This window comes from Myxocyprinus asiaticus, chromosome 33, assembly GCF_019703515.2.
Source record: "Myxocyprinus asiaticus isolate MX2 ecotype Aquarium Trade chromosome 33, UBuf_Myxa_2, whole genome shotgun sequence".
NCBI classification, from domain to species: domain Eukaryota; kingdom Metazoa; phylum Chordata; class Actinopteri; order Cypriniformes; family Catostomidae; genus Myxocyprinus; species Myxocyprinus asiaticus.
This window is the reverse complement of record NC_059376.1, coordinates 12,878,525-12,903,651: the sequence shown is the minus strand read 5'-3', so window position 1 is coordinate 12,903,651 and position 25,127 is coordinate 12,878,525. Positions and strand designations below refer to the sequence as shown.

The following is a 25,127-nucleotide window of genomic DNA, read 5'->3' as shown; positions in this document are numbered from 1 at the left end:
CCTTGATCTACTAAATGAAAATTTCCAACCAGCACTGTGGCTTAAAACAGCACACAGCCACATAGACATGTACACACACACATACTGTAATGAGGCTGGCCCCTGCTAACGAGCACCGACCCTAAAGATTGTGTGAACAGTTCACAGTGGCCTGTCCTGTGCTGATTTGAGCAGAGGTAATGAGAATAATGAGAGAGAGAGAGAGAGAAAGGGAGAGAGATACTGTAGCAGGACTAGGGCTGGGCTGTATGATGGTACTGTACATTGCAATGGTAGAAATGTGCCAGATTTTGCCATATGGCTTATACTGTGGTTGATACTGTATATATGCATGACTATCAATGGGCATGACTGCTTTAAGTTATTTACATATAGAGAAAACTATTAGGCATTGTTTAAGGACGCCTTGCAAAGTTGCAACTTGCCTCACTGAATTCAGCTGGTGTGCCTTTTCAATAAAACTTTAGAGGACTTTAGGGGAACTATCCATTTTAAAATAGTGCTTTAATTCTTTTGAGTGTTAAATAATGTGAAATGGTTTGTGCACTGATGCCAGATTTATCATTCATTTGTTATGATCCCTTTGTATTTTAGAAATTCCCGTATATAACAGGAATACGGGACTTGTTGTTAAGCTAATGGTGTGGTACTCAAATAAGTATAAAAATATAATACATTTTATCGACACTTTTCAGTATTGAATGAATTATAAGAAGCTTATATTTAAAGTCAACCTTAATCAATCCTTCAGACTGCATGCTCTGCGAAGGTGAAATGCTGCCTTAGCATTTATTTAAAAAAAAATTTGATATCTTAGAAGGTAGCATACACTAAAAATGTATGTGGTAAAATTTAAATTAAAGGTGCACTGAGCTAGTTTTTGATAATTAAAAAAGTTTATATATGATATATGTTGATATATGTTGACAATTGTGTACATTAACTTGAGATGAAGACTCCAGTCATCTCAGTAATCCAATAAAAGCTCTTTAATTTTACATGGAGCAGGTCACTCATTCTTGGGCACTCAGGAAGCCCCAGCCAAAACACGTAGTAGAGTTTTTTTTTTACCCTTTGTACTGAGCCATGTGATAAAGGCTTTTTAATTATTAAGAGTGCCATGGTTATCTAGCTTTTTGTTTTTTGGACCAACATGAACTCTTGACCAAAGATCACCTTACATTTATACCCCACTCTTGATGAACTCTCTTTTGTTGGATATTGTTTAAGGAAATACAGTACATACTCTGATAGTATGCGGTTTTAGATGCAGGGACAGACTAAAAGTAACAAAACAGAAGATAAACAAACATATTCGGTGTGATACTGCAGCACTTAGTAAGCAAACTTCTACTATCCAGTACGCCAGGTGTCAGTAAAGAGTCCAAAACCACAAGTACTACTGGGACCGATGGGACAAGTAAGAGCCATCTTAAATCTTACTGGCTGAGTTCAGAATGGCATAGACACATATGGCAAAAGTAGTAAGAGTAGTATGGATAGTATGCCATTCCGAACTCAGCATGAGTGTGCCTTTAGCTGGTCTTATTCAAATCAAAAATATTACTTAACATGTCTGAATCAACCTGAATACTTTAGGTTACACTAATAAAACTCATTTTAAGTGTTACTTCAGGTAAAATTAGCTCCTTAAAGGAATTTTCTGGGTTCAATACAAGTTAAGCTCAATCGACAGCATTTGTGGCATAATGTTGATTACCACAAAAATGAATTTCGACTTGTCCCTCCTTTTCTTTAAAATAAATAAATAAATAAATAAAAATAAAATGTTTGTGGCAATCAATATTACTCCACAAATGCTGTCAATTGAGCTTAACTTGTATTAAACCCGGAATATTCTTTAAGGTAACAATTGCAGCTTAACACTTTAAACAGTGTAGGTTGCTACCTAACTTTTGAAACAACCTTTATGTTTGTGATGCCTTAAAAAGCTGCCTAGTTAGACAGCTCACTGGGTTTTGGATCAAAGCCATTGTAGACTAATGAAAGTACAGCCAAACTTGCATCCAAAGAAATTATGCAAAGAAAGCAGCAGTTTACTTCAATCACTCAGAGGCAGTGGCTGAAGAAGGAGAGAGTATGAAAATGATACAACAACCTTTTCCTTCTAATATAATGTGGGGTTCATAATGTTGATTGAAAGTAAGATTAACATTGTTTCCATTGGAGGTAAGCATATAACCTTAACCAAAGAGGGAGAGCAGTGTGTGCAGTGTGTGTGTTGGTCACTGCTATAGGTCGACTGCCCTCTCATAAAATCTTAACAGTAGTGGCAGTGGCAGTGATTTTAACCAGTTTCCCCTAATAAACAGAACAAGAAAATAACAGATGTGGATTCGATCATGTTCTAGATTTATTTTCAGACAAAAATAAATCTATCGATGTAAAACATGTTTTGTCAGGTAACTTTAAAAATCTTTTTCATATGGTAACATCTAAATAAAATTTGTAAAAAAAATTCTTTCTTTTTTTCCCCAATTTGGAATGCCCAATTCCCAATGTGCTCGTGGTGGTGTAATGACTCGCCTCAATCTGGGTGGCGGAGGACGAATCTCAGTTGCCTCCACGTCTGAGACCGTCGACCAGCCCATCTTATCACGTGGCTTGTTGAGCACGTTACCACGGATACATAGCGCGTGTGGAGGCTTTACGCTATTCATCCACGCACAACTCACCACGTGCCCCACCGAGAGCGAACCACATTATAGTGACCATGTGGAGGTTACCCCATGTGGCTCTACCCTTCCTAGCAACCAGGCCAATTTGGTTGCTTAGGAGACCTGGCTGGAGTCACTTAGCTAAATTAACTTATTTTATTCAGTCAAAAAAAAAAAAAAAAAAATGTTATATGACTGAATCTATCTCAATACATTAGGTTACACCAACAAAAGTATTTTAAGGGTTAGATCAGGTATAAATAACTCCTTACGAGACTGTAACACATCAATGGAAAGGAGGAGGCGAGAACCGGCTTAACATTATAAATAATAATTAAATAATGTACTTAAACCAAAAGACACAAACACACACAGGTGTCGGACAGCTGTCCGTAACTCTCTCTCTGTCGCACTGCTGTCTCCATTCGGCCTTTATCCCTCTCGGGCTAATCAGCCTGATTAGGAGGAGGGGTGTGTAGAATCACGACCCGGCCCTGCTCTCTACCCTGTCACAGAGACTAATTGCACTTATCAGCTTTTTGAGCACGGTCACACATATCTTCGCATATTCCATGGGCAAATACAGTCATCTCAATGGGAATCTGCCAGATCGAGAATTTCACACGATGGACTTATGGTGGCAAAATTTTTTTCCCTAAAGGATTTCGTGTAGAGGTCAAGTTGAACATTGACAGGCGAATTCGTCGCATTGACCAAATAGGAAGTTGTTTTGATTTGGCAGTGACATCTGTGTGGGTGGAGCTTCGTGCACAGCTACACTGAGTATTTACAATGGACAAGGATATCAGTTCAGTGGCGAGTTTCTTTTTAACTTCCCAAAGTATAAAGTGCAGCATTAAGAAGAAGCTGCTTGACAATTCGTATTTTGCTTTCTTTCTTCACCAGAACACATTTGAAGAAAAATAGAAAAAATATCTTAGCTCAGTAGGTCCTTAAAATGAAAATGAATGGAGATTTCTCTTTTGAAGTTCCAAAAATCACAGACGTCACACGCGCGTACCGCTACCGACTGGAAGCATGATTTAGAATTGAAAAAAGCACTTCAATATTTATCTTTTTCACACCAAAAGTGATCGTGTTGCTTTAGAAGACATTAATTTAACCGCTGGAGTCGTATGGATGACGTTTATGCTGACTGTCTGTGATTTTTGGAGCCTCAAAAGAGAAATCTCCATTCACTTACATTTTAAGGACCTACTGAGCTAAGATATTTTTCTATTTTTCTTCAAATGTGTTCTGGTGAAGAAAGAAAGTCATGCACATCTGGGATATCATGAGGGTGAGTAAATAATGAGAGAATTTTCACTTTTGGGCAAACTATCCCTTTAAGTTCAAGTTGTTCCCTTTTTTTTTTTTTCTGTTGAAATGGCCAATGAATGCCTCATAGCAGGGACTCTGAATATTCAGTTTTGTGAGTTATCTCAGGCCTGCATATCCAGTAGTGATGTGGTGAACAAAGTGTTAAAGGAGCAGGACAGAGGAGGAAAAGAGGGAGCATGTGAGGAAGAGTGGGGCAGACTGCTGGAGTTGATAGACTCCAGATGTGACTGTTAGATAAACTCAAGGCAAGGGGTGTGTTTGTGAGTGTGTGTATATGTGCTAGTGTGGGTGTGTTTATGTTGTTAGCCAGACTCGATAGCGCCTTGGCTTTTCACGAAAAGGAAAAGCAGGATGGGATGAGCATGCATTCACACAGAGAACCGGTGAAAAAGCAAAGGAGAGCTTTTTTCAGGGTATTTTCACCAATCTTGCTAAAAAAAAAAAAAAAGAAAAAAAAAAAGAAATTGGTCTTTTATTTTATAAATTGGTCTATTTAGGCTGGTCTGTTTGATGGTTTTAAGAGGGAGACCAGATAGATCATCTTAAACCAGTTATGACCAACAAACAAACTTAGGCTGGTTTAAATGGTATTACTCCCCACCCCAAAAAAAGCAGGAATGTTCATGAAATGCCCAGCTGAACTGAGTTAACAGTTAAGTTTTGACTTTTTCTCCGCGGTTAAAATTTTTGAATTTTGTCCCCATGTTTCCTTCCTTATTGAAAACCCAGACTATCCAGATGTCAAAGTCCACCCACATGCAGCAGTATTCACACATAGCCTGTCATTGTCTTCCATTCATTCCCTGATGTTATGTTGCTCCGTGCTGTTAGACAGCTGTTTCTTTGTCCTCATGCTGGCCTAGTGACAAAGCTTCAGTGCTACATTCCCAGACTTTTGTATGCCGGGCCCACATGCAGTACTTGGACTGATCACTGCATCTTTTCCTGTATAATATATTTTAAATTGTTGTTTATTGGAATTTATGCAAATGTAAACTTTAAAATCAGGGTTCTATGAAGATTTCCAAATAATTGTGCTCAATAAGGCCAGGAATGTGCATTAAGAAAGTAAATATAGATTGTCAGTTGAAACAGGATTCTACTAGTGTACTTAAAGGGATAGTTCACCCAAAAAATAAAAATGTTGTCCTCATTTACTCACACTCATGTCTTTCCAAACCCATATGACTTTCTTTCTTTTGCAGAACACAAAAGGAAATAAGTTAATTATTGAATACAGTCCTTTTGGCTGAATTCATTACATTAGCAGTAGACAGTGAATCACTTTATTACTTTACGAAGCACCCAAAAGTGTCATAAAAGTAGTCCATGTGACATATTCTAAGTCTTGTGAAGGCATACAATCACTTTGTATGATGAACAGATAAAATTTAAGTTGTAGCTTTGCAATCATATCAAATCATTATGTAAGCAGCACTGAATCTAATATGGCGGAGACATTGTTAACATCAAACCTCATTCAGGTCATGACCAAAAGTGTAACGAGATACAAAAACCAATGAGGTTTGGTGTTACTGACTTCGTAGCATGGTCACTCTTGCAAACATCTTTTATGTATCACCAAATAAAAAAATCCTACAGGTTTGGTATTACATAAGAGTGGGTAAATCATAATAGCATTTTCTTTTTTGGATGCAGACTGGTCTCACAATGAAATTGAAAAGAGTAGGTTGAATTAAAAAAAAAAAAAATGTTTTAGCTAAAATCGCTTTGTTTACTGAAATTGAAAACACTGCCCCTAGTGGCCAAAGAGGTAAGTGTTGTTGGGTGTAGGGGCACATGTGAGCTCAATTTTCTAGGTGTAATGTCCATGGAGGAATTAAATAGGAATTCAAATCACTGCCCCCCAGTGGCCGAAGCTGCAAGTGTTTTTGAATGCATGAACACATGTGAGCAATGTCCACAGAGTGGCGCCAAAAGCGAGTTGTGAAGCTGTTGAAGTTTTTTTTTTTTTACTGAACAGGATGTAATACAGCGAAGAGGAATGCATATTTTATAAACTGTACCCCCAACCCGAACCTAACCATTAGTGGAGTAAAAATGTAATGTTAGGGGGCAAAATGCAACCTCCGAATAGCACTCGTCAATAATTATGTGAACATGATTACTTTTTAGTTCCAGTGCGGGATGCAAACACAGGACTCCCCTGCAGCTGACGCAACGTGCTTCAGACCGCACCACAAGGGAAGTTAAATATGTTTGAGCCGATGCCATAATGTCTGATGGAAGATGGTGCTTGTAAGTGAGTGGCCGATCCTAGGGTACTGGAACTCTCGGAAACCACATCCTAACTTCCATTTTGATTGTGTTGTTGGATGAAACATTTCTTTAACTGAAAGTCAGGAGATTAATTTGAATATAGGTGGCACTTAATGGTTTAAAGTGAGTGAGCTTGTGTTATTAGGTTGGTCCAGAATAACCTAATAAAATATTGAATATTACATGAATTCTCACTTACACACACTGTTCTGATATGTGGTCTTTATGAATAATAAAGGAAAGACAGGCTCAGATTCTGTGATAATGAAAAAAGGAAAACTGGTTTTGGCAATGTTAGTTTTCCTCTATGTTTGGGTCTCTTCAAATTATTTGACCACCCTCCAGATGTTAAGGGGTGAAACTGAAGCAATATCCTAAAAGCATGAATGGTCTTTCTTTCTTTCTTTTTTTTTTTTTTTTTAACCGTTACTCATTTATCTTCATTTATGAAAGTTTACACATTTCTAGCGCTGGATTGAGTAATTTTCCACAATTCCGGTCCCAGCGTTTATCTTGGCATTGCACCTCCCAGCTGCCATTGAACAAGAATGAACAAACATATAATCAGCATTAACCACAGAAATATATCTCTTCAATAAAATAGACTATTTTTGTATAAGTTTTGTGAAATTCCATCTAAAATGATATCCTGGTCAGGAAATGTAGCTGGATCTGGACTTCACATTACATGTGCATTTAATTCTAGCTGTTGAAAATTGCAAAATATCTAATTCCTAAAGGGCCAGTTCTAATTTAGCCATGGCTACATGGAATACATTTTTTGGAAGCTGACATGTTCTGCAGGTGTGACATGCTATACTCCATAGTCCAAAAACTATTTCAAACTGCATTTTGCTAATGCTTTTATAATTACTTTTGCAAGCAGATTTATGACATCACAATAAATATTAAACTACATGATTTTTTATTTATTTATTTATTTTTTTTTGTATACTTAAAACTTTTATTTGTCATACCACAGGATTTGAAATATACAGTTTCTCTTCAACATTCAAATAAAATCTTAATCTACAAAAAGAAAAAAAAAAGAAAAAAAAAGAAAAAAAAAGCTTTACTTTACTTTTTATATATACATAAACAATCCATATCAATACACATGCAGTGAGTCCCATTTATCTTATTGCTAAAGTGGGGCATAGACATGTAGACATTTTAGACATATATTTGCAGAAAATGATTATGATGTCAGTCTCTTCTTATACCGATTATAAATATTTAACTTCAGATCTTTTGTGTTTCATTTGGGTGATAATGCACAATAATTGCAATGAAAATGCAAAAGCATTCCTTTGATTTGAATGATGGCATCAAATGCTATTGACTCAGGAAGGACTGGATAGAGGAAAGCTATTCCAATATCTGAGGAAGGAGAGGGAAAGCAGGAAATGAGTTGGAAAAATAAAAAGCAGGCAGATCCAGATTTCCTGTTTGGGTAGGGGTGGGTCGATGTAAATTTCAGGGCAGGGAAATAAGGACCCCATTGTGTAACATGCTTTGAATGTGTGCGTTATTAGGCATTACACAGGGTCAGTTCTGCTCGCCCCGACTCAGGCAGTATGGGAAAAACAGTTTTTAAAACAGAGACAGAAAAAGGAAGAAGCGAGAAGCGAGAAACAACCTCTGTGCAGGGACAGGAATTGACATGCATCAAAAAGCCTTCTGCCATCCACATCTATGTATATCTACAAAGAAACAGGCCCATATACTGTATATCTTGTGCACTCAAAAACGCAACCACACTCACTTGCACTGTAATGCATAGGACACCATAAACCTCATACTACTGAGCTGTATTTATACAGTTGGCATACAAACTTCACAAATTTGTGTATAAAATATTATAAAGTGAGCCCATTTCCAGTCTCGAACCCTGATTAACCAAAGCAAAATGGAATGGTAGTTTAATAGATCACCTCTCACGTTTCGTTACAAAATTCAATGCATGGTCTGCATAACTCAACAATGATTTGTTTCTGAGGTCTGTCTAACAGTAAAAGACAGCTAGAATTTAATATTTTCTGGAGAAAATGTGGGTGATTCTAAGTGGTTACTTACTGGGCCAAGTTAAAAGAGTGCATCCATCAGTATCTATGATTTTTTTGGTCCAGTAACTACTTCTGAATAAAAATGCTGGGGCCTTCGTTGTCCTACATATTTATCAGACTTATCACACTGTGAATTCTGCAACAGTAGGTCGAAAGTTCTGCTGCTGAAATTCAGTCTGCACGTATAGGAAGTAAAATCACTGCCCCCCAGTGGCCGAAGCTGCAAATGTTTTTGAATGCATGAACACATGTGAGCAATGTCCACAGAATGGCGCCAAATGCGAGTTGTATTTTAAGTTTGTATTATGTAATACAGAAAACTGTAATGTGTATTTTACTAACTCTGCCTCCTAACTCAAACCCCAACCCTAAAACTAACCGTTAGTGGATGAAAAATTACATTTTAGAATGAAAATGCAACGTACGAATTGCGCTCATCATTGTTTATGTGAACGTTATTACTTCATGTTTCCCACAGGACCAGCCAAACTTCATGTAGTACTGAGGTGATGTGCAATGACTGACAGGCTAAATTATTTGACCACATCCTTGAAGTATAATGATTTACAATTGTTCCTTAAGTCATTTGCATTTCCCTTCAGACTGAGTATGTACACTCCCTATGATTTGGAATCTCACTTAAAGCTGAAGTGTGTAACTTTTTCGATGTTAAAATACGCAACTATAAGTAAACCATCATAGAGTAGTTTTCTCAATAGCTGTAAACAGTTGGTATGTTTACATGCACATTTATAATTGAGCCACAGCTGGTTTTGCATAGTAAAGCAACAGTCTTGATCTGTCTGTCAGTGCACATGATACAATCCATAATTGAATATTTGATGAAAAAGGCGACAAAATTGCCAGGTTAAATAATTGTGCATAGGGTTGCCAACTTTCTAGCCAAATATGGGACATTATACTTTGTGATTCACTGACTTGATTAACTGGACATTTTAAAAGTCTAACATGAAAACAGTTATTAATGTGACTTAACGTACTAATACAACGACCAGGGAGAACCTCTCAATTTTTACTTTTAATAAACACTATCTTTTGCCAAAAGAGCGAAGCCACAATCCACAGAGAAAGACAATATATCTCCTTTAAGCATTCATTTACAATTGACATGTTAAGTCATTTCTTTTCTGTTTCTAAAAGCTTTTCAGTTTTTTAATATGTTAAAAAAGGTCTTTCTAGGCCACTATCATAGTATATTAAGCAAATATGCCTTATAGTGGTTAAAGCTAAGGTGTGTAATCCAGAGAGGCTAGCAGATAGCAAGCTAGCTTTGAAAGCATAGAGCCCGCCCTTGCTTCAGAGGTGACTCCAAAGCCACACCTCCTCTATCACACATGAACACGCACACACACAGCGCAGAGTCTAAGCGCCAGGAGGAGAGACGTGTTGGTGGAATCGATCGCAACAGTTTCCTTTTACTGGTGGTTCAGGAGGAACATAAGGTAGCTGCGGTTCGCCTTCCATTCTCGCGCTCGCTCTGCACAGCATCAAGGAACCTGCGCTGATGACGTGTGATTGTCTGCGCGAACAAGTTGCGCGGCGGTATGCAAATATAGATTGACAGACAGGAAGGACATCCTATCATTACATTCGGACCAAATGCAATGATTGGTCGGTCATTTTTTTAAGTCCTGTCCCTTCCACAGAAGATATATATATATTTTTTTACATTAAGACCACTTAAATTATTGATTGCTATCAGGATGTGAAGAGACTTTCAACCAGTATAACAAAAAAAATTTCTGGAAAAGATTGCACACCCTAGCTTTAAGGAAGCAATTATCATGCACTCGAATGCTATGTTTTTGACAAAATGCTGCAGTTTTAATTCTGTTTTTGATGGAAAAACAGACGGAAGATATGCACTGATTTTTATTGATCATCCTTGAACATTCCCCTGCTGCTTTAATTACTTTACTCTCAAATCCACTTTGGGGCACTTTATCTGGCAGTTGAAATGTACCCATTTTGTCACTTGTTTGATTTCTATTGTCATCACATTGCTCAGGGGTGCATTTCCCGAACAACGACGTAACTTACTGCTTAACCACCATAGTAAAATGCATCCTTGGATAAATTGACTAGCTAGTCACGAATGTTTCCTGAAACCGTAGTAACTATGTCACATATTCATTGTTCGAACCACATTGGTTCAACAACATAGAACTGTCGTTAATGATGTTATGCATGGGGTGGAGTAAAAACTTACGGGAAAATTAAATTATTATAGCTCATGTACATGTACATCAGAAATAAGTTTAATTCGAGAAAGCAGCTGAAGACATGCGCTGCAATAGATGTGTTTTGCTCTACATCAGACTTCAGGGTTCCCCGATGGGCTTGAGCACAAATGCACATGCGCACTCATTAAATGGGCACATTCTATTCAGAAGAGATCATCCCTATGCCCTATTCCCTTCGTAGTCTTTTCCATTCATTGTGAGCAGGGCGGACTGGCCATAGGGAGAACCGGGACTTTTCCTGATGGGCCAGCCATGAAACAGGGCCGAACGGTCAGCAAACATGTGCCGCGATATGCAGAAGTGGACAGGGAAACAGCAAATCATTAAACTATGTTGGTAACAATAGAACTTACGACCATAGTTGGCTAATGAGGCTTTTGGGAAACGCACCCCTGGGTAGCTCAGTCAACATTGGAATCTCATTGATCCAAAATCCCACTCCACATAACGCTATATTAAACTGAAAATATGACATGTTGCACCTGGTTAGGACAGAGTTCCCTTGTAATCACCCGACAAGATTTATCCAAATCTCCACTTGGAGTTAAAATATTTGAATCTGTTCTTTTAGCACAATGATTGTAGCATCCCATAGCTTTCTACTCAAAACATCTGCACGTATGAATACCTTTCATCAACTTCTTACATAAGGCCTTACTAAAAGCAGTCTGTGTGATCTAGTCATAAATTAAATGTGTTAGGGTAAAGTTTTCATCAAGATTTGGAATAGATTGAAAGTGATTAAAAGACATGGGTCAAAAATGGTTCAAAATATAAAATGTGAAGTTCATGGACTTCATGGATCACAGCAGTATGTTGCTTTAATTATTGCTTTAAAATACTGCCATACTGACTTTATACAGTTTGTGTATGTGTGTGTGTGTGTGTGTGTGTGTGTGTGTGTGTGTGTGTGTGTGTGTGTGTGCGTGCATGCGTGCATGTATGTGTGTGCTTCAGACTTTATGAAGAGAACTCTCCCTGTTCCACATTCCGCATCCCAGCGATAAGAGAGTGTCTGTGTGAGCTGTTGTGTTGATCTTCACACACTGAGAGCACACTTTACTCTGACCTTTGCTCTTGTGGTGTGTGTGTGTGTGTGTGTGTGTGTGTGTGAGAGAGAGAGAGAGAGAGAGAGAGAGAGAGAGAGAGAGAGAGAGAGAGAGAGAGAGTGTATAAAGAGGAAACAGTGGGTAAAGTGTCTCTTTTCATCACAGTGCTAATGAGGGCTAGGACACGCTGGCCAGGAAACAGCTATTGTTCCTTTTCCAAGAGCACTGCTACTGGCACACACAGTGCATTTTACATGCAGATACTGAGATATTCCAGAATATATCCTATATATTCTGTCATCACACTGCTCATCCATATTCACAATTTTATACTGTAGAAGAATTCACACACATGAACATAATATTCCCCTGTGGTCACTCTCTCACCATCAGTAATCACTCTGATAGCTATTAATGTGTCAATCAGGCAACAATTTGTAGGCTATATAGATATGACAGGCTGGCACTTTTCTGCATTCTGTCATGCCAGTGTCAACCTGTCCATTTTCAGCACAATGATATCATGCTGAAGTGTTGGTCCAGTGGAGGCCATTATAGAGGTTGTTAGACATTATAGAGAGGTTATTAGGCCGACAGACATACTGTAGATAGATGTCACAAACATCTTAAGACCTTTTTCAGATGGAGTATTGTCCAAAGAAATGACTCTCTGCTCTTCTAGCCTGCTGAGACATGGTCGAACCATTACGAGACCTTCATCATTACCATAACTCCCTCCTGGCCAGTAACATAAAAAACATGCCATGGGTTTTAGAGGTTAATTTGCACATCATTAATAGGTGTGTGAGTCCATATTTTGAGGGGGAATATGCTGATCATTTCTTGAACACATGGACATGAGCAAATATCTGGGCCAGGTGAGAGACAACCTGAAACTAAACCTTCAAAGCCTTCAAAGTGTTTTAGAAATTAACATCTACGATTTGACTCAGGAAGGTGTAACTTCATCATGGGAAGTGTCAGTTTAAAAACTTGCACTGTTTAAAGAGGGAATCTCTGCTTTCTATTGCTCCTGATTTCTTCTGATGTTTGTCTGTTTTCTTTGCTTGTGAGTTCTGCCTCATATTTGAGAGTTGAGAGCTGGTACTGTGTAAGAAATACAGAAATATTCCTCCTTTCCTAAAGAGAGGCAATACACAAAAAACTATGATAAGGGCAAGGCAAGGGTCTTATGATCAACGGCATGCCCAGGTAAAATAAATATATTGTAAGCATTTGATATTTCATGTGTGTATCTGTGTGTGAATCTGTACTGTATGTTCTTTTATGCTGATTCTGGTATCTGGTGGTTGTTTTTAGACTTCAGTGGGGGTCTACAAACAAAATGCACACGCATGGATACACGCATGCACGCGGACACACATACAGACACAGTGGCTCAAAAAGCCACATTTAAAATGAGTGTGAATGTTGTTGCAAGAAAAAGAAATGCACACTTTGTGAACACCCTTATGAAATCTACAAAGTACAACACTTCATTTAACTTGATACCTTACACATCTGCTCAGAAGTCTCTGTGTTTGTCTTTTCCTACAGGGATCTCAGGAATAACTTGATCAGCACAATCATGCCTGGAGCCTTTCTAGGTCTCACAGCTCTTCGAAAACTGTGAGTGCAATCTTAAAATCAGTTTATAAAGCTTATATTCACTCTTTATTACAGTAACTGGACACCAGTTACTTTTAAACTTACATAACGCGCCTGTGTAAAGCTCTGCAGATTTTCACGGTTTATTCAGTCATTTAGGCCCCTGTTATTCATAAAGCTCTATATTTAACATCATCCATGGTCATGAAAATCATGGAAAGGTCAAGGAATTTTAACATTGTGTAAATACTGTATGTCGGCTGAATATAGATATTAGTGTTGGGGAGTAGTTAACTAAAAGTAGTGATGCTACTAACTTAACTACATTTTTAGTAGCGTGTCAGTAGCTCAGCTATTTTCACAATAGTGTAGCTTTTCCAGTAACTAGCTAAATTTCTCATAGAATATTGTAGTGCCACAAAACATTTGTCACATTCTGTATTATAACTTGGATTTTAAGGCCCCAGTGCAAGACACCAGTCGGGCCCCCCTTGTTTTTACTTTCCTTTTAGGGTCCCCCTTGGGGTCCCTTCCTGGAAGTGGGGGTGAGTGGGTGGTTAGGTCCCCCTTGGTCATTTTCGCTTTCCAGGTTGTTTTCATCACCCATTGAGCCCCAGGCTGCAAACCCTGCACTGCCTTTAGATACACCACTGGTCATATATATACACGCAGAAATGGAGCCGAGACAGTAATGAAATGCGCTGAGCTAAACCATGCTCTCTCTCATCTGTAGCACTGAGGAAAATAAATACACATTTGCACAGCCTTAAAGTGACTTATATACTAAACTATTTAGTTATTTGCTGCTGTTTATCACTATATTTCGATTCAGTTATATAAAATAGTATGTTCCCTGTCTGTCACTCACTCGACGTTGTGTCGATGTAGTTACACTAGGGGTTCGATCTTGAGAGCCCCAATCACCTTTGCTTAAAATAGAAAAGGCCAATGAAAATTGGCAAGTGGAATTTGCATGCCACTCTCCGCGGACATACGTGTATAAAAGGAGATGGCATGCATCACTCATTCATATTTTTTCTTTGGAGCCGAGTGCATGTGTGTTCGTACTCTCACTCTTTGCTATGCTGCTGGATTCTTATGGCGCATATCAGCGGTCACCCTCACACGGTTGAGTGCTGTGTTTTCCCTGGGCGCTTCGGCAGCTTGAGTCTGCAGGTGCTAAAAGAGTATATTAGAAAGAGTATATTTCCTTCTAAAAGAGCTCGCGCAATCGCTTGGTGTCTTTTTAATGATGTCCTTCCGCATTTGCGCTACTGGATGTGGCCATTATCTCTCCCCTCCGGAAACCCATGAAATCTGCCTCGAGTGTCTGGGGCGCCAGCACGCCGAGGCGGCTTTAATGGAAGGGTTATGTTCTCATTGCGAGAACATGCCCATGAGAACGTTGCGGTCGCGGCTCACTTCCTTCTTCATGAAGCAAGGAGCCACTGCGGCTGCTCCCCAACCTGGTCTGTCCTAGGCTGACGCTCAGCCGGCTGGGTTGGCAAGCACTGCTGGCTCAGCCCCCGTGGACCTCCCATCCCCCAGCATGCTCATTCTGTCCAGACGAGCTATCGAGCGATGCAGGCGGGCTGCCCCAGGGCGGGTTTAATGTGTCGTTTGTGGTTCACGATGAGGATGAGCTTTCGGTCGCGGCATCGGAGCGTGGACTTCTACTATCGGAAGAGGACGAATCTTCTGAGATCCCGCCCATGGGTGGTAGAGCACAGGATGAGGTGGACGCTGAGATGGCAGCCGTGCTTGCCCTGGCGGCTGCAAACATCGGGCTGAAGTGGAACCCTCCACCCTGCCCTGAGCGTTCACGGCAGGATGATTGGTTTCTGGGCTCGGAGCACGTCTCGCGTCCGCGCCCCGCCCCGGTGCCTTTCTTTCCGGAAGTGCACGAGGAGCTAACGAAGTCGTGCAAGGCACCATTTACTACCTGTACACGCTTCTTGGACTCGTCCACTCTGACTACCCTCGATGGCGGAGCGGCTAAGGGATATGTCAAGCTTCCCCAGGTAGGGCGCACCATAGCGGTGCATTTATGCCCGCAGGGCGCAGCCACCTGGCGTGACTGACCAAGGCTCCCTTCCAAGGCCTGTAAGTTCTTTTCCTCTTTAATTACGAAGGCTTACAAGGCCGTGGGTCAGGCCGCTTCCGCCCTGCACACAATGGCCATCCTGCAGGTCCACCAGGCCAAGGCGCTAAAAGTCATGCACGAGGGTAGGACCGACCCAGGGCTGATGCAGGAACTGCGACCGACCTCGCCTTATGTGCGACGAAGGTCACGGTGCACGCCCTTGGGCGGACGATGTCCACGCTTATGGTCCAAGAGCGGCACCTGTGGCTCAACCTTGTGGAGATGCATGACGCCAAGAAAGTCCGCTTTCTTGATGAGGCCATCTCCCAAGGGGGGCTTTTTGGCGACACCGTCGAGGTTTTTGCCCATCAGTTCTCAACGGTGAGAAAGCAGACCAAGGCAATTAAACACATCCTGCCACGGCGCAACCCGGCCGCCTTCAGGCCACCGAGGTCCCGCACCCCGTCTGCTTCTTGCCAGAGCCGTTCCCCTGCGGTGCCGGCCCCAGCTCCTGTATCATTGGAGCCCGCACTACGGCCTCAGAGATAAAGATCCTCCCGTGGGAAGTCGGCTCCACCTGCCCGTTAGCCAACCCCAAGAACTCCAGATGGGCTTTGAGGCAGTCCTGACATGGACTGCCCAGGGATGAGGCAACCGCTCCTCACCGGTCTGGCCTGGGACATCTCTCCAGCCCCACCATCGCCCCTGGGCCAGCGTGTGGTGAGTATGACATTGCCGAGTGCCCTCTGGGCCTCTTTACCCACATGGTCAATAAAAGAGCAGTTTCCTCATTCCCTGGGCCAGCGCACTCACAACGGCCAGGCATTGGAGGTCTTTCCGGTCAATCAGGCGAACGTGGTTACTTCCCGTTCCCTCATTCTCCGTCGAAAGACAGCCGGTGAACAGGTAAGTGTGCTGGTCTCTGGGGCCGCTCGCCCACCCCAGTCACTGGCCACCGTTGCAGGCTTGCGGAGCAGCACGTCCCCCCTGGACTGTCTTCCAGATAGGGTGCCTGCTCTGCCTTGCCACGAACCACCCTGCCCGGGCACAGTAAGTCCAGTCATCCCCCTGGTGCCGCTGTCATGGAGACTGGAGGCCTGGTTAGAGCTCTCCAGCCCCTCACAGTGGCTCATTAGGACGATTCGCCTCAGTTACATGATCCAGTTCGCCAGACGCCCACCCCGGTTCAGTGGCATCCTCTCCACAATGGTGCAGGGCGAGGCACTGGGGCGCCATGTGCAACGGGCAGGCAGTGTCGGGGGTCTGGATGGGGCCCCGAATCCATTGGCACATCAACTGCTTAGAGTTGCTGGCAGTATCGTTGACCCTGAGGATGCTCTGGCCGTTGATTCAGTGCAAGCATGTGTTGGTCCGAACCAATAACACAGCAACCATAGTGTACATAAACCGCCAAGGTGGCGTACGCTTGCGTCACATGTCTCAACTCACCCGCCGCCTCCTCCTTTGGAGTCAGCAGACCTTGACGTCTCTGCGAGCCCTCAACCAAGCAGCGGATGTGCCCTTACAGCAGGTAACGTTCTGCAGGGAGTGGAGACTCCATCCCCACATAGTCCAGCTGATTTGGGAGAGATTAGGGGAGGCACAGGTAGACCTGTTCACCTCCCAAGACTTCTTTCACTGCCCCTGTGGTACTCCCTGTCCGAGGCCCCCCTTGGCACGGATGCCTTGGTGCACAGCTGTCCTCGAGGGCTACGCAAATATGCGTTTCCTCCTGTGAGCAGCAGGAGCAGGTTTTCCGCTAGCGGTGGTAGACATTATCACTCAGGCCAGGGCCCCCTCTACGAGGTGGCTGTGTGCCTTGAAGTGGCATCTTTTTGCTAACTGGTGTTCTTCCCAAGGGGAAGACCCACAGAGATGCACCGTCAGGTCTGTGCTGTCTTTTCTTCAGGAAGGGCTGGAGAGACAGCTGTCTCCCTCTACCCTGAAAGTGTACGTGGCTGCCATAGCAGCTCACCATGATACACTGGACGGCAATCCCTCACGACAGCGTAACCTGATCAACAGGTTCCTCAAAGGCGCGAGGAGATTGAATCCTCCTAAACCACGCCCGATCCCCTCTTGGGATCTCTCTGTGGTCCTACCTGCCCTACAGAGAGCCCCGTTTGAGCCACTGGAGCAGGCCGAGCTCAGCACTCTGTCTCTGAAGATGGCCATCCTTGTGGCGCTCAGTTCCATCAAGAGGGTGGGGAACCTGCAGGTGCTCTCTGTTACCAGCGAATACCTGGAGTTCGGGCCGGCACACTCTCACGTGATCTTGAGACCCTGGCCCGGTTACGTGCCCAAAGTTCCCACCACTCCTTTTTGGGACCAGGTGGTGAAACTGCAAGCACTCCCTTCAGAGGAGGAAGACACAGCCTTGTCATTGCTGTGTCCAGTTCACGCCCTGCGCATCTATCTGGACCGCTTGCAGAGCTTTAGATGCTTGGAGCAGCTCTTTGTCTGTTTTGGAGGACAGCAGAAGGGGAAAGCTGTCTCCAAGCAGAGGTTGGCCCATTGGATTGTGGATGCCATTTCTCTCGCATACAAGTCTCAGGACTTGCCGTGTCCCTTGGGAGTCTGGGCGCACTCCACTAGAGGCATTGCGTCCGGCAAGAGGGGTCTCTCTAGCAGACATATGCAGAGCTGCAGGTTGGGCTACGGCCAATACCTTTGCGAGGTTATATAACCTACGCATAGACCCGGTTTCGACCCGAGTGTTACGCGGTAACAGCAGGTAGTCCGGGCGGCCGGTTGGGTGTACCACATGCATTGCACCTTTCCCCTTTTTCAAAGGTGATAATGTGTGCTTTCTGTCCACAACAGTTCCCCGTACCAGTGAACTCTGGACACCTCTTTAATTCTTTAGCACTGTCCAGTGATGAACTCGGCGGAGGAGTAATGCCACCAGGCCCAGTACTCGTGGTATTTCCCTTTTCAGGTGAGCCCGTGTTCTTGGGCTCAGTGCTCCATGCGTGGTGATTCCCCTTTTGTAAACCCGTATGATGAGTTTCCACTGTTCGGTTTCCCCCTTAGGTGAAACCTGTTTTTCCCCTTGTCAGAGCTTTCTCTGTCTTGGCCACTGTGCTGCGTACCTTCTCTGTAGATAGGGTCCTCCTGTGGTATCATTCCATATGTGTACTTCCCCGTTGGTAAGTCCATGTGAGGTATGCTCCACATGTTAACCTTCCTCTGGCAGGATGTGGTCTCTGTAGTGGTCTCCTTTCTGGAGAGGGAAGAGCACTTCCCAGCGCTATTCTAGAAAATGTTCAGCAGGAGATTGCTTAACAGCAAATTAAGAAAGGCACCGCCGGTATCCTACTTGGGTAAGTGCCCTTTCACCCCTTAATGGGACAAGGGAGATGCCTTACCTAACTCGCTGGAAGGTCATGACATGGTTGAGCGCTCGCTGCGAGGCACGCAGCAGCTTGCCCGTGTCCACACTTCTGTGCCTCGTGACATGGTTCAGCGCCTGCTGCATTTTCTATAGGAATCCCTAGTGTCACTACATCGACACAACTTCGAGTGAGTGACAGACAGGGAACGTCTTGGTTACTGATGTAACCTCTGTTCCCTGATGGAGGGAGTGTCCCTCCTGCCGCGCCACTGTAATGGCCACTGACATGGCTGGGACTCTCTATCGGCTCCTCAGCATAAATCTGAATGAGTGATGCACACCATCTCCTTTTATACCCGTATGTCCAGGGCGGAGAGTGGCATGCAAATTCCACTCGCCAATTTTCATTGGCCTTTTCTATTTTAAGCAAAGGTGATTGGAGCTCTCAAGATCGAACCCCTAGTGTCACTACATTGACACAACGTCTCGTTCCCTCCATTAGGGAACAGAGGTTACATCAGTAACCAAGACGTTTTCTAGTCTTTCGCCTATTTGTGTATGTTGAGTACTGTATGAATTTATGTTCAATTTAATGTTGTCACCTTATTTGTTGAACCCTTTTGAAAATTAACAAAATTTTTACTTTAGTTATATTAAAGTAACCTTATTTTTTATTATTATTATATTTTGGCTGAAACCATGGTTCACTTCAATGCTGCGTCAGTAGCTGAAGCTATGGGAACTGATGATCTCTGAAGCCCTTAAAAATCACACCAATCTATTGGCAGATTGCGCTTGATGCTCTGCCCCTGATGCACACATAATCGCGGGCATATAAAATGGAGCACAGCGTCATGTCATCAGAATTTTTTTCTTCAGAGTTGCAATAATAATTCTCAAGCTCTGGACGCCCGAACCTTTGCTTCATCATTTAACTGCACAAGGGAGCCACGTAAGGAAGAGAATAGAGTGTGGAGATTTGAGGAGGATTTGTCGCTGGCCCAGCCTTGTATGCCTCCTCTCCTCCATTATAAGTGGCTTCACCCATTCTGTAAAAGTGCGATTTTGTCTGGGCTGAGACCATGCTGACACAGCACTCACTGAGATTGATTGCATTCACTGTGAGCACTCGGAACTCGAAATGCTTCGCTCTTGGCTTGTGAGGATGGGACTCCCAAGATGCAACACTACTTAAGCCGTATGCTGTGTTTTTTTCCAAATCCTCGAGAGGGCCTGGGCTGAAAAAAGCTAAATAAAGCTCTTTGTCTGCTTTAAAGGCTGTTCAAAAGGTTTGGCTTTTTTGGTTTATTTATTTTTTTATACTTAATTGTGTCTATCTGTTCAATACATTTCTCATTACATGGTGTATTCCATTTAGATTCTTTTCAATAGACACAATTATTTATCACTTTTTTGTGTGTATTATAATTTTTTCCCACCATCCATATATTATTCAGCAAATAAAATAAAAAAGCATAGGCTTTCTCACTGGGTTGTTGACGCCATTGCACTCGCTTACGATTGGTGGGGTGTACAGTGTCGCATGGGGGTTTAGGCCAAATTATTTTATCACAGATTTCAGAACATTGTTTTGTACACCTGCCTTAGACGATCAGTCTCAGAGAGTAATGTCTACAAGTAAAAAAGGAAATTGAAAGATGTTACTATATTTGTTGTCAGTTATCTCAGAAGATTCTCTGAACATCGTTCGCAACAGGCTGCTTTATGCTGACTACAGATGTGGTCCAGACCTTGTTGAACACTACAGCAAATGCTTTCAATATCAAATTCAAATAGGCGAATGAAATGAGAAATATTAATTACATATATGTTTTTTTATCAGCTACAGATGACTGCACGTACAATATTTTCATCGTGTAGTCGAGGTTTATCTCACCTGCACTCCAGCCAAAATGGTGTGATGCCTCCGTCATGCTTTCCGCTGCCACGCACCTGAGATAAGAGCCGTAAAGTTAGCGAGACAATCCTTTAATAATGCCAAACAAAACATATCGTAAAACATTGAAAGGAAACATTGAATATCGTCATGTCACGCTGTTTTCAACTACAAATTCACTACATTTAACATTATACTGTTATGATTTGTTTCTGTTCAAAATATGGATTGCTTATACCTCCCATATGACGTTCAATAAAATAAGCATTTTAGTTTAAAAATATGTTATTTTCAATATTTCTTGACGTAAATTCAAGTAAATTACCAAACATTCTGAAAAGTTCTCTTTAGCCATTGCTGTGCTGCTCCAGTCCACCAATGATTTCAAACTTGAATGTAGCCCATGCATTCCCATAATGCCAACATCACATTATATTATTGTAAAATGCAGTCACAACACCTCCTACCTGTAAATTAATTTACAGTTGACATGGAAATATACTGTTAACTACTGTAATGCATTTATTGACCCATAATGCATTGCCAACTACAGTTGCAACTTGTAAAATGTTAAAACAGTACATTTCTGTAGAATCTTGCTGTAAAAACTTCAGCAATTAGTTACAGTGTAGGTGTTGCCTTGTGTGCGTGTGAATCAGTAGCACGGCACTGTGGCGTACGTCAAAGGGACCAACTTGAAAGGGAACGTCTCGGTTACGACTGTAAACTTGGTTCCCTAAAGGAGGACCGAGATGTGCCGTATGCTAGCCTCACTACTGATTTCTCACTTTTAAGAGGCAGAGAGATGTGTTCTCTTTCCTTCAGTTGAAAAATCCAGATGACATGGTGCTGCGCTCCGGTTTATATGCCCGCAATGACGCGCACACGAGGAGTGGAGTGTCAAGCACCATCTTCTAATACATTGGCAGGGGCTTCAGAAATCGTTACTCCTGGGAGAAGTTCCCATATAGTGTCATCCAAGGTTACAGTCATTACTGAGACATTTTACAATAGTAATATTGTAGTAACCATGGTTAATTTTGTGGTTACCATGGTTTTACTACAAATACCATGGTTAAACTATGGTTACTGTAGTAAAACCATGGTTTATCTATCTATCTATCTATCTATCTATCTATCTATCTATCTATCTATCTGTCTGTCTGTCTGTCTGTCTACAGTATCTATCTATTTATCTATCTGTCTGTCTGTCTGTCTGTCTACTGTATCTGATCCAAATATGCCTGTTCCTGATTGTTCCATTTTCATTCTCCCAGGATCTGAGGAGCTTTCGGATATAAACAAGCACAGTCTAGAGCAGTTAGATAACCACTGTGACACAGCTGAAAAAAAGCAGTGACTGACCCCAAAACTATTTAATAGCCTCTTGTTTCTTTTATTAACATGAGGCTGTGATCTGTTATCTGCCACTGACATATCTATCATTATTGTGTAAGAAAGAGAGATAGAGAGAGGGAGATCATACTGAACAACAGTTTAAACCAGCTAAAGATTTTTTGCTGGTCTTGATGGTTTAAAATCGATCTGGTCTCCCAGCCTGGCCACACTAGTCTTCTGCTTGTCTCTCAGCCCAACAAAGCTGATTTTTAGTTGGTTTAGCTTGTCAGCCAGTTCCCAGTGAGACCAGCTAAGACAAGCCAACTAACTTTGGCTGGTTTATGCCTTTTTTCAGTAGGGGGAAGAGCTATTCTAACTATAGAGCTGACTTTTCAACACAGCTGACGTTTTAAAGTTTTAAGATGCATTGGCTCCTGACTGCTAGAGCTGGATCTCAGAATAATCATCTCATTTGCTTTAATCTGTACAGTGACCTATCCAGTAACCGAATTGGCTGCCTGACTCCAGAAATGTTCCAGGGACTTACCAACCTCACTAAACTGTAAGTCATTATGTCTGAAACAAATATTTATTGGAAAATAAACCACAGAAAACCACTTACTTTTCAAATTGTTGTTGGGCTGTGCATGTGGATGTCATATGTTTGGCATTTTAAGCTTTTTTAAGATAATACTGTAAACACAACATCTACTGCAAATGATGCATTTAATAACATGGCTATGTCATATTCAGTTATTGTGAAAATTGTGTTCTTATATTATAGAAACATCTCTGGAAACATATTTTCCTCTCTGGACCCAAATGTCTTTCTGGGGTTGCACTCTCTAAAGCTGGTGTGAGTTAAAGTGAATGTTTTTGTGGTACACATCATGCCCATATATTATTTATTGGATTATTTGGTACCATACAGGTTTTGCTTTTTTTTCCTCAGAGGAACACAAAATGAGAAATTTTTTTAAGAATTTATTGTTGCTCTTTTTCATACATTTGCAATGAATGGGACTGGCACTTTCAAGTTTCAAAAGGGACTAACAAATTGTAACAGATCGAATATGAAACAACAGACCAAAATTTAAGGCATTATTCAATGATACAATTCCCCTTCCAGTGAGAGAACCACTGCAACTGAGTTAGTGAGTTAAACTCAGATTTGGGAATGAATCATTCAGAGTTTTTTTTTTTTTTTTTTTTAAATTTGTTTTATCATTTTTTATTTATTTTTTATTGAAAAGATCCAACTCAAAAAAATGATTTGTTCATAAATTTGACATCAATACTTTTATCATGAACTGTTAGGATTTTTAGTAAATAATGACTTAAATGTTGATATTTTTTCTTAAAAATTTCTCCTTTTGTGGTCCACAGAGGAAAGAAAGTTGAATGAGTTTGGAAAATAATGAAAATAAATAAAAGTGTTTTTGGGGTGAAATAAAATTCAATCAGTGATGTTGGTCTTTTTTGATATGGAGAATTTTACATTGCACAGTGCTGTGTATAACTGTCTAATGCACAACTGTAACTCCCAGCTGTGGTTTTACTGTTGTTAAAGGAAGTCTAATTCTTTGTCAAATATGTTAAGACCCGTAATGCAGCTGTGATGGATACAGTATATCTGATCTTGTCCTGTGTGTGTCAAATGAACACCTCTGTCTATTTTTTTTTAACTTATTTTGTAAGTAGCCTTGTTATAAATGGGATAATGTACAGCCACCCGGTCATTATCGCAAATTAAACACCATCAGGATGAGGCAAGACCCCTCCACTTCTTGTAACTTTGTTTTGCGATAACAACCGAATGACTGTTCATCCCTTATATATGCGTTTAAAATGATATTTGTCTATCCCTAACCCTAACTCATTTTCAACACATTTAAAATTTTAGTTAACATCCATTATAATCTTATCAGGAAGTATGCCAGTAATTGCAACAGATTCTCAAAGATAAAACAAAAAACACATGGTTTAATTGTGACGTCAAAATGTATCAAAACACAAAATGCTCGTGGGAACTTCAACATTTTTATATCAGTGTTGTTATCATAAAACTGAAACTCAATTAATTATCACTAGCCATTTAGGAGACACTTTCATTATACTAAAAAAGTAAACGATCTTCCTGGAGAAGTTTTGCATTGTTATTTGCACTCTGAGACTGAAGAACAAGCTTTATCTATTGCTTACCTCTAATTTATCGCTTATTAGGAACTTTCATTCAGAGTTCCTGTCGTGTGACTGCGGTCTTCGCTGGGTCCCGGGTTTTTTTCATAGCAGTTCCACCCGGCTTGGGGATGAAACACTCTGTGCGTACCCCACAAGACTTCAAAACAAACCCCTTCATCTCTTGAGAGAGAGTGACCTCAGCTGTGGTGAGTAATAATGTACATGCCTTTTGAATGTACAGTGGCCCTAAAAAGTATGTGGAAACTTAGCCACACTTAAAGGAATAGTTCACCCAAATATTTAAATTCTCTCATCATTTACTCACCCTCATGCCATCCCAGATATATATCTTTCTTATAAGACTTTCTTTCTTCTGCAGAACACAAATTAAGATTTTTAGAAGAATATCTCAGCTCTGTAGGTCCATTCAATGCAAGTGATTGGTGGCCAGAACTTTGAAGCTCCATAAAGCACATTAAGGCAGCATAAAATTAATCCATAAGACTCCAGTGGTTAAATCCATGTCTTCTGAAGCTATATGTTAGGTGTTGGTGAGAAACAGATCAATATTTATTTTTACATATTTTTTACTATAAATTCTCCTCCCTGCCCAGTAGGTGGCGATATGCACGAAGAATGCAAATCACCAAAAACAAAAGAAGAAGAATGTGGAAGTGAAAGTGAAAGTGGACTTTTATAGGAAAAAACTCACACCTATCATATCGTTTCTGAAGACATGGATTTAACCACTGGAGTCATATGGATTACTTTAATGCTTCATTTATGTGCTTTTTTTTTTTTTTTTTTATTTTATTTTTTTTTGCTTCAAAGTTCTGGCCACCATTCACTTGCATTGTGAGGACCAACAGAGCTGAGATATTCTTCTAAAAAAAAATCTTAATTTGTGTTTTGCAAAAGAAAGAAAGTCATGCATATCTGCAATAGCATGAGGATGAGTAAATGATGAGAGAATTTTCATTTTTGGGTGAACTTTTTCTTTAATACATG

The 25,127-nt window shown here is 41.3% G+C and overlaps 1 protein-coding gene across 1 annotated transcript in view; it reads left to right on the top strand.

The window, feature by feature from the left end:
• Positions 1–25,127, top strand: part of LOC127424298 (adhesion G protein-coupled receptor A2) — a 144,123-nt gene that overhangs the window by 88,485 nt on the left and 30,511 nt on the right. Inside the window, exons 3-6 of the mRNA XM_051669339.1 lie at positions 13,236–13,307; positions 22,429–22,500; positions 22,723–22,794; positions 24,162–24,325. Of these exons, the coding sequence (XP_051525299.1) occupies positions 13,236–13,307; positions 22,429–22,500; positions 22,723–22,794; positions 24,162–24,325 (380 nt within the window). The remainder of the gene's footprint in view (positions 1–13,235; positions 13,308–22,428; positions 22,501–22,722; positions 22,795–24,161; positions 24,326–25,127) is intronic.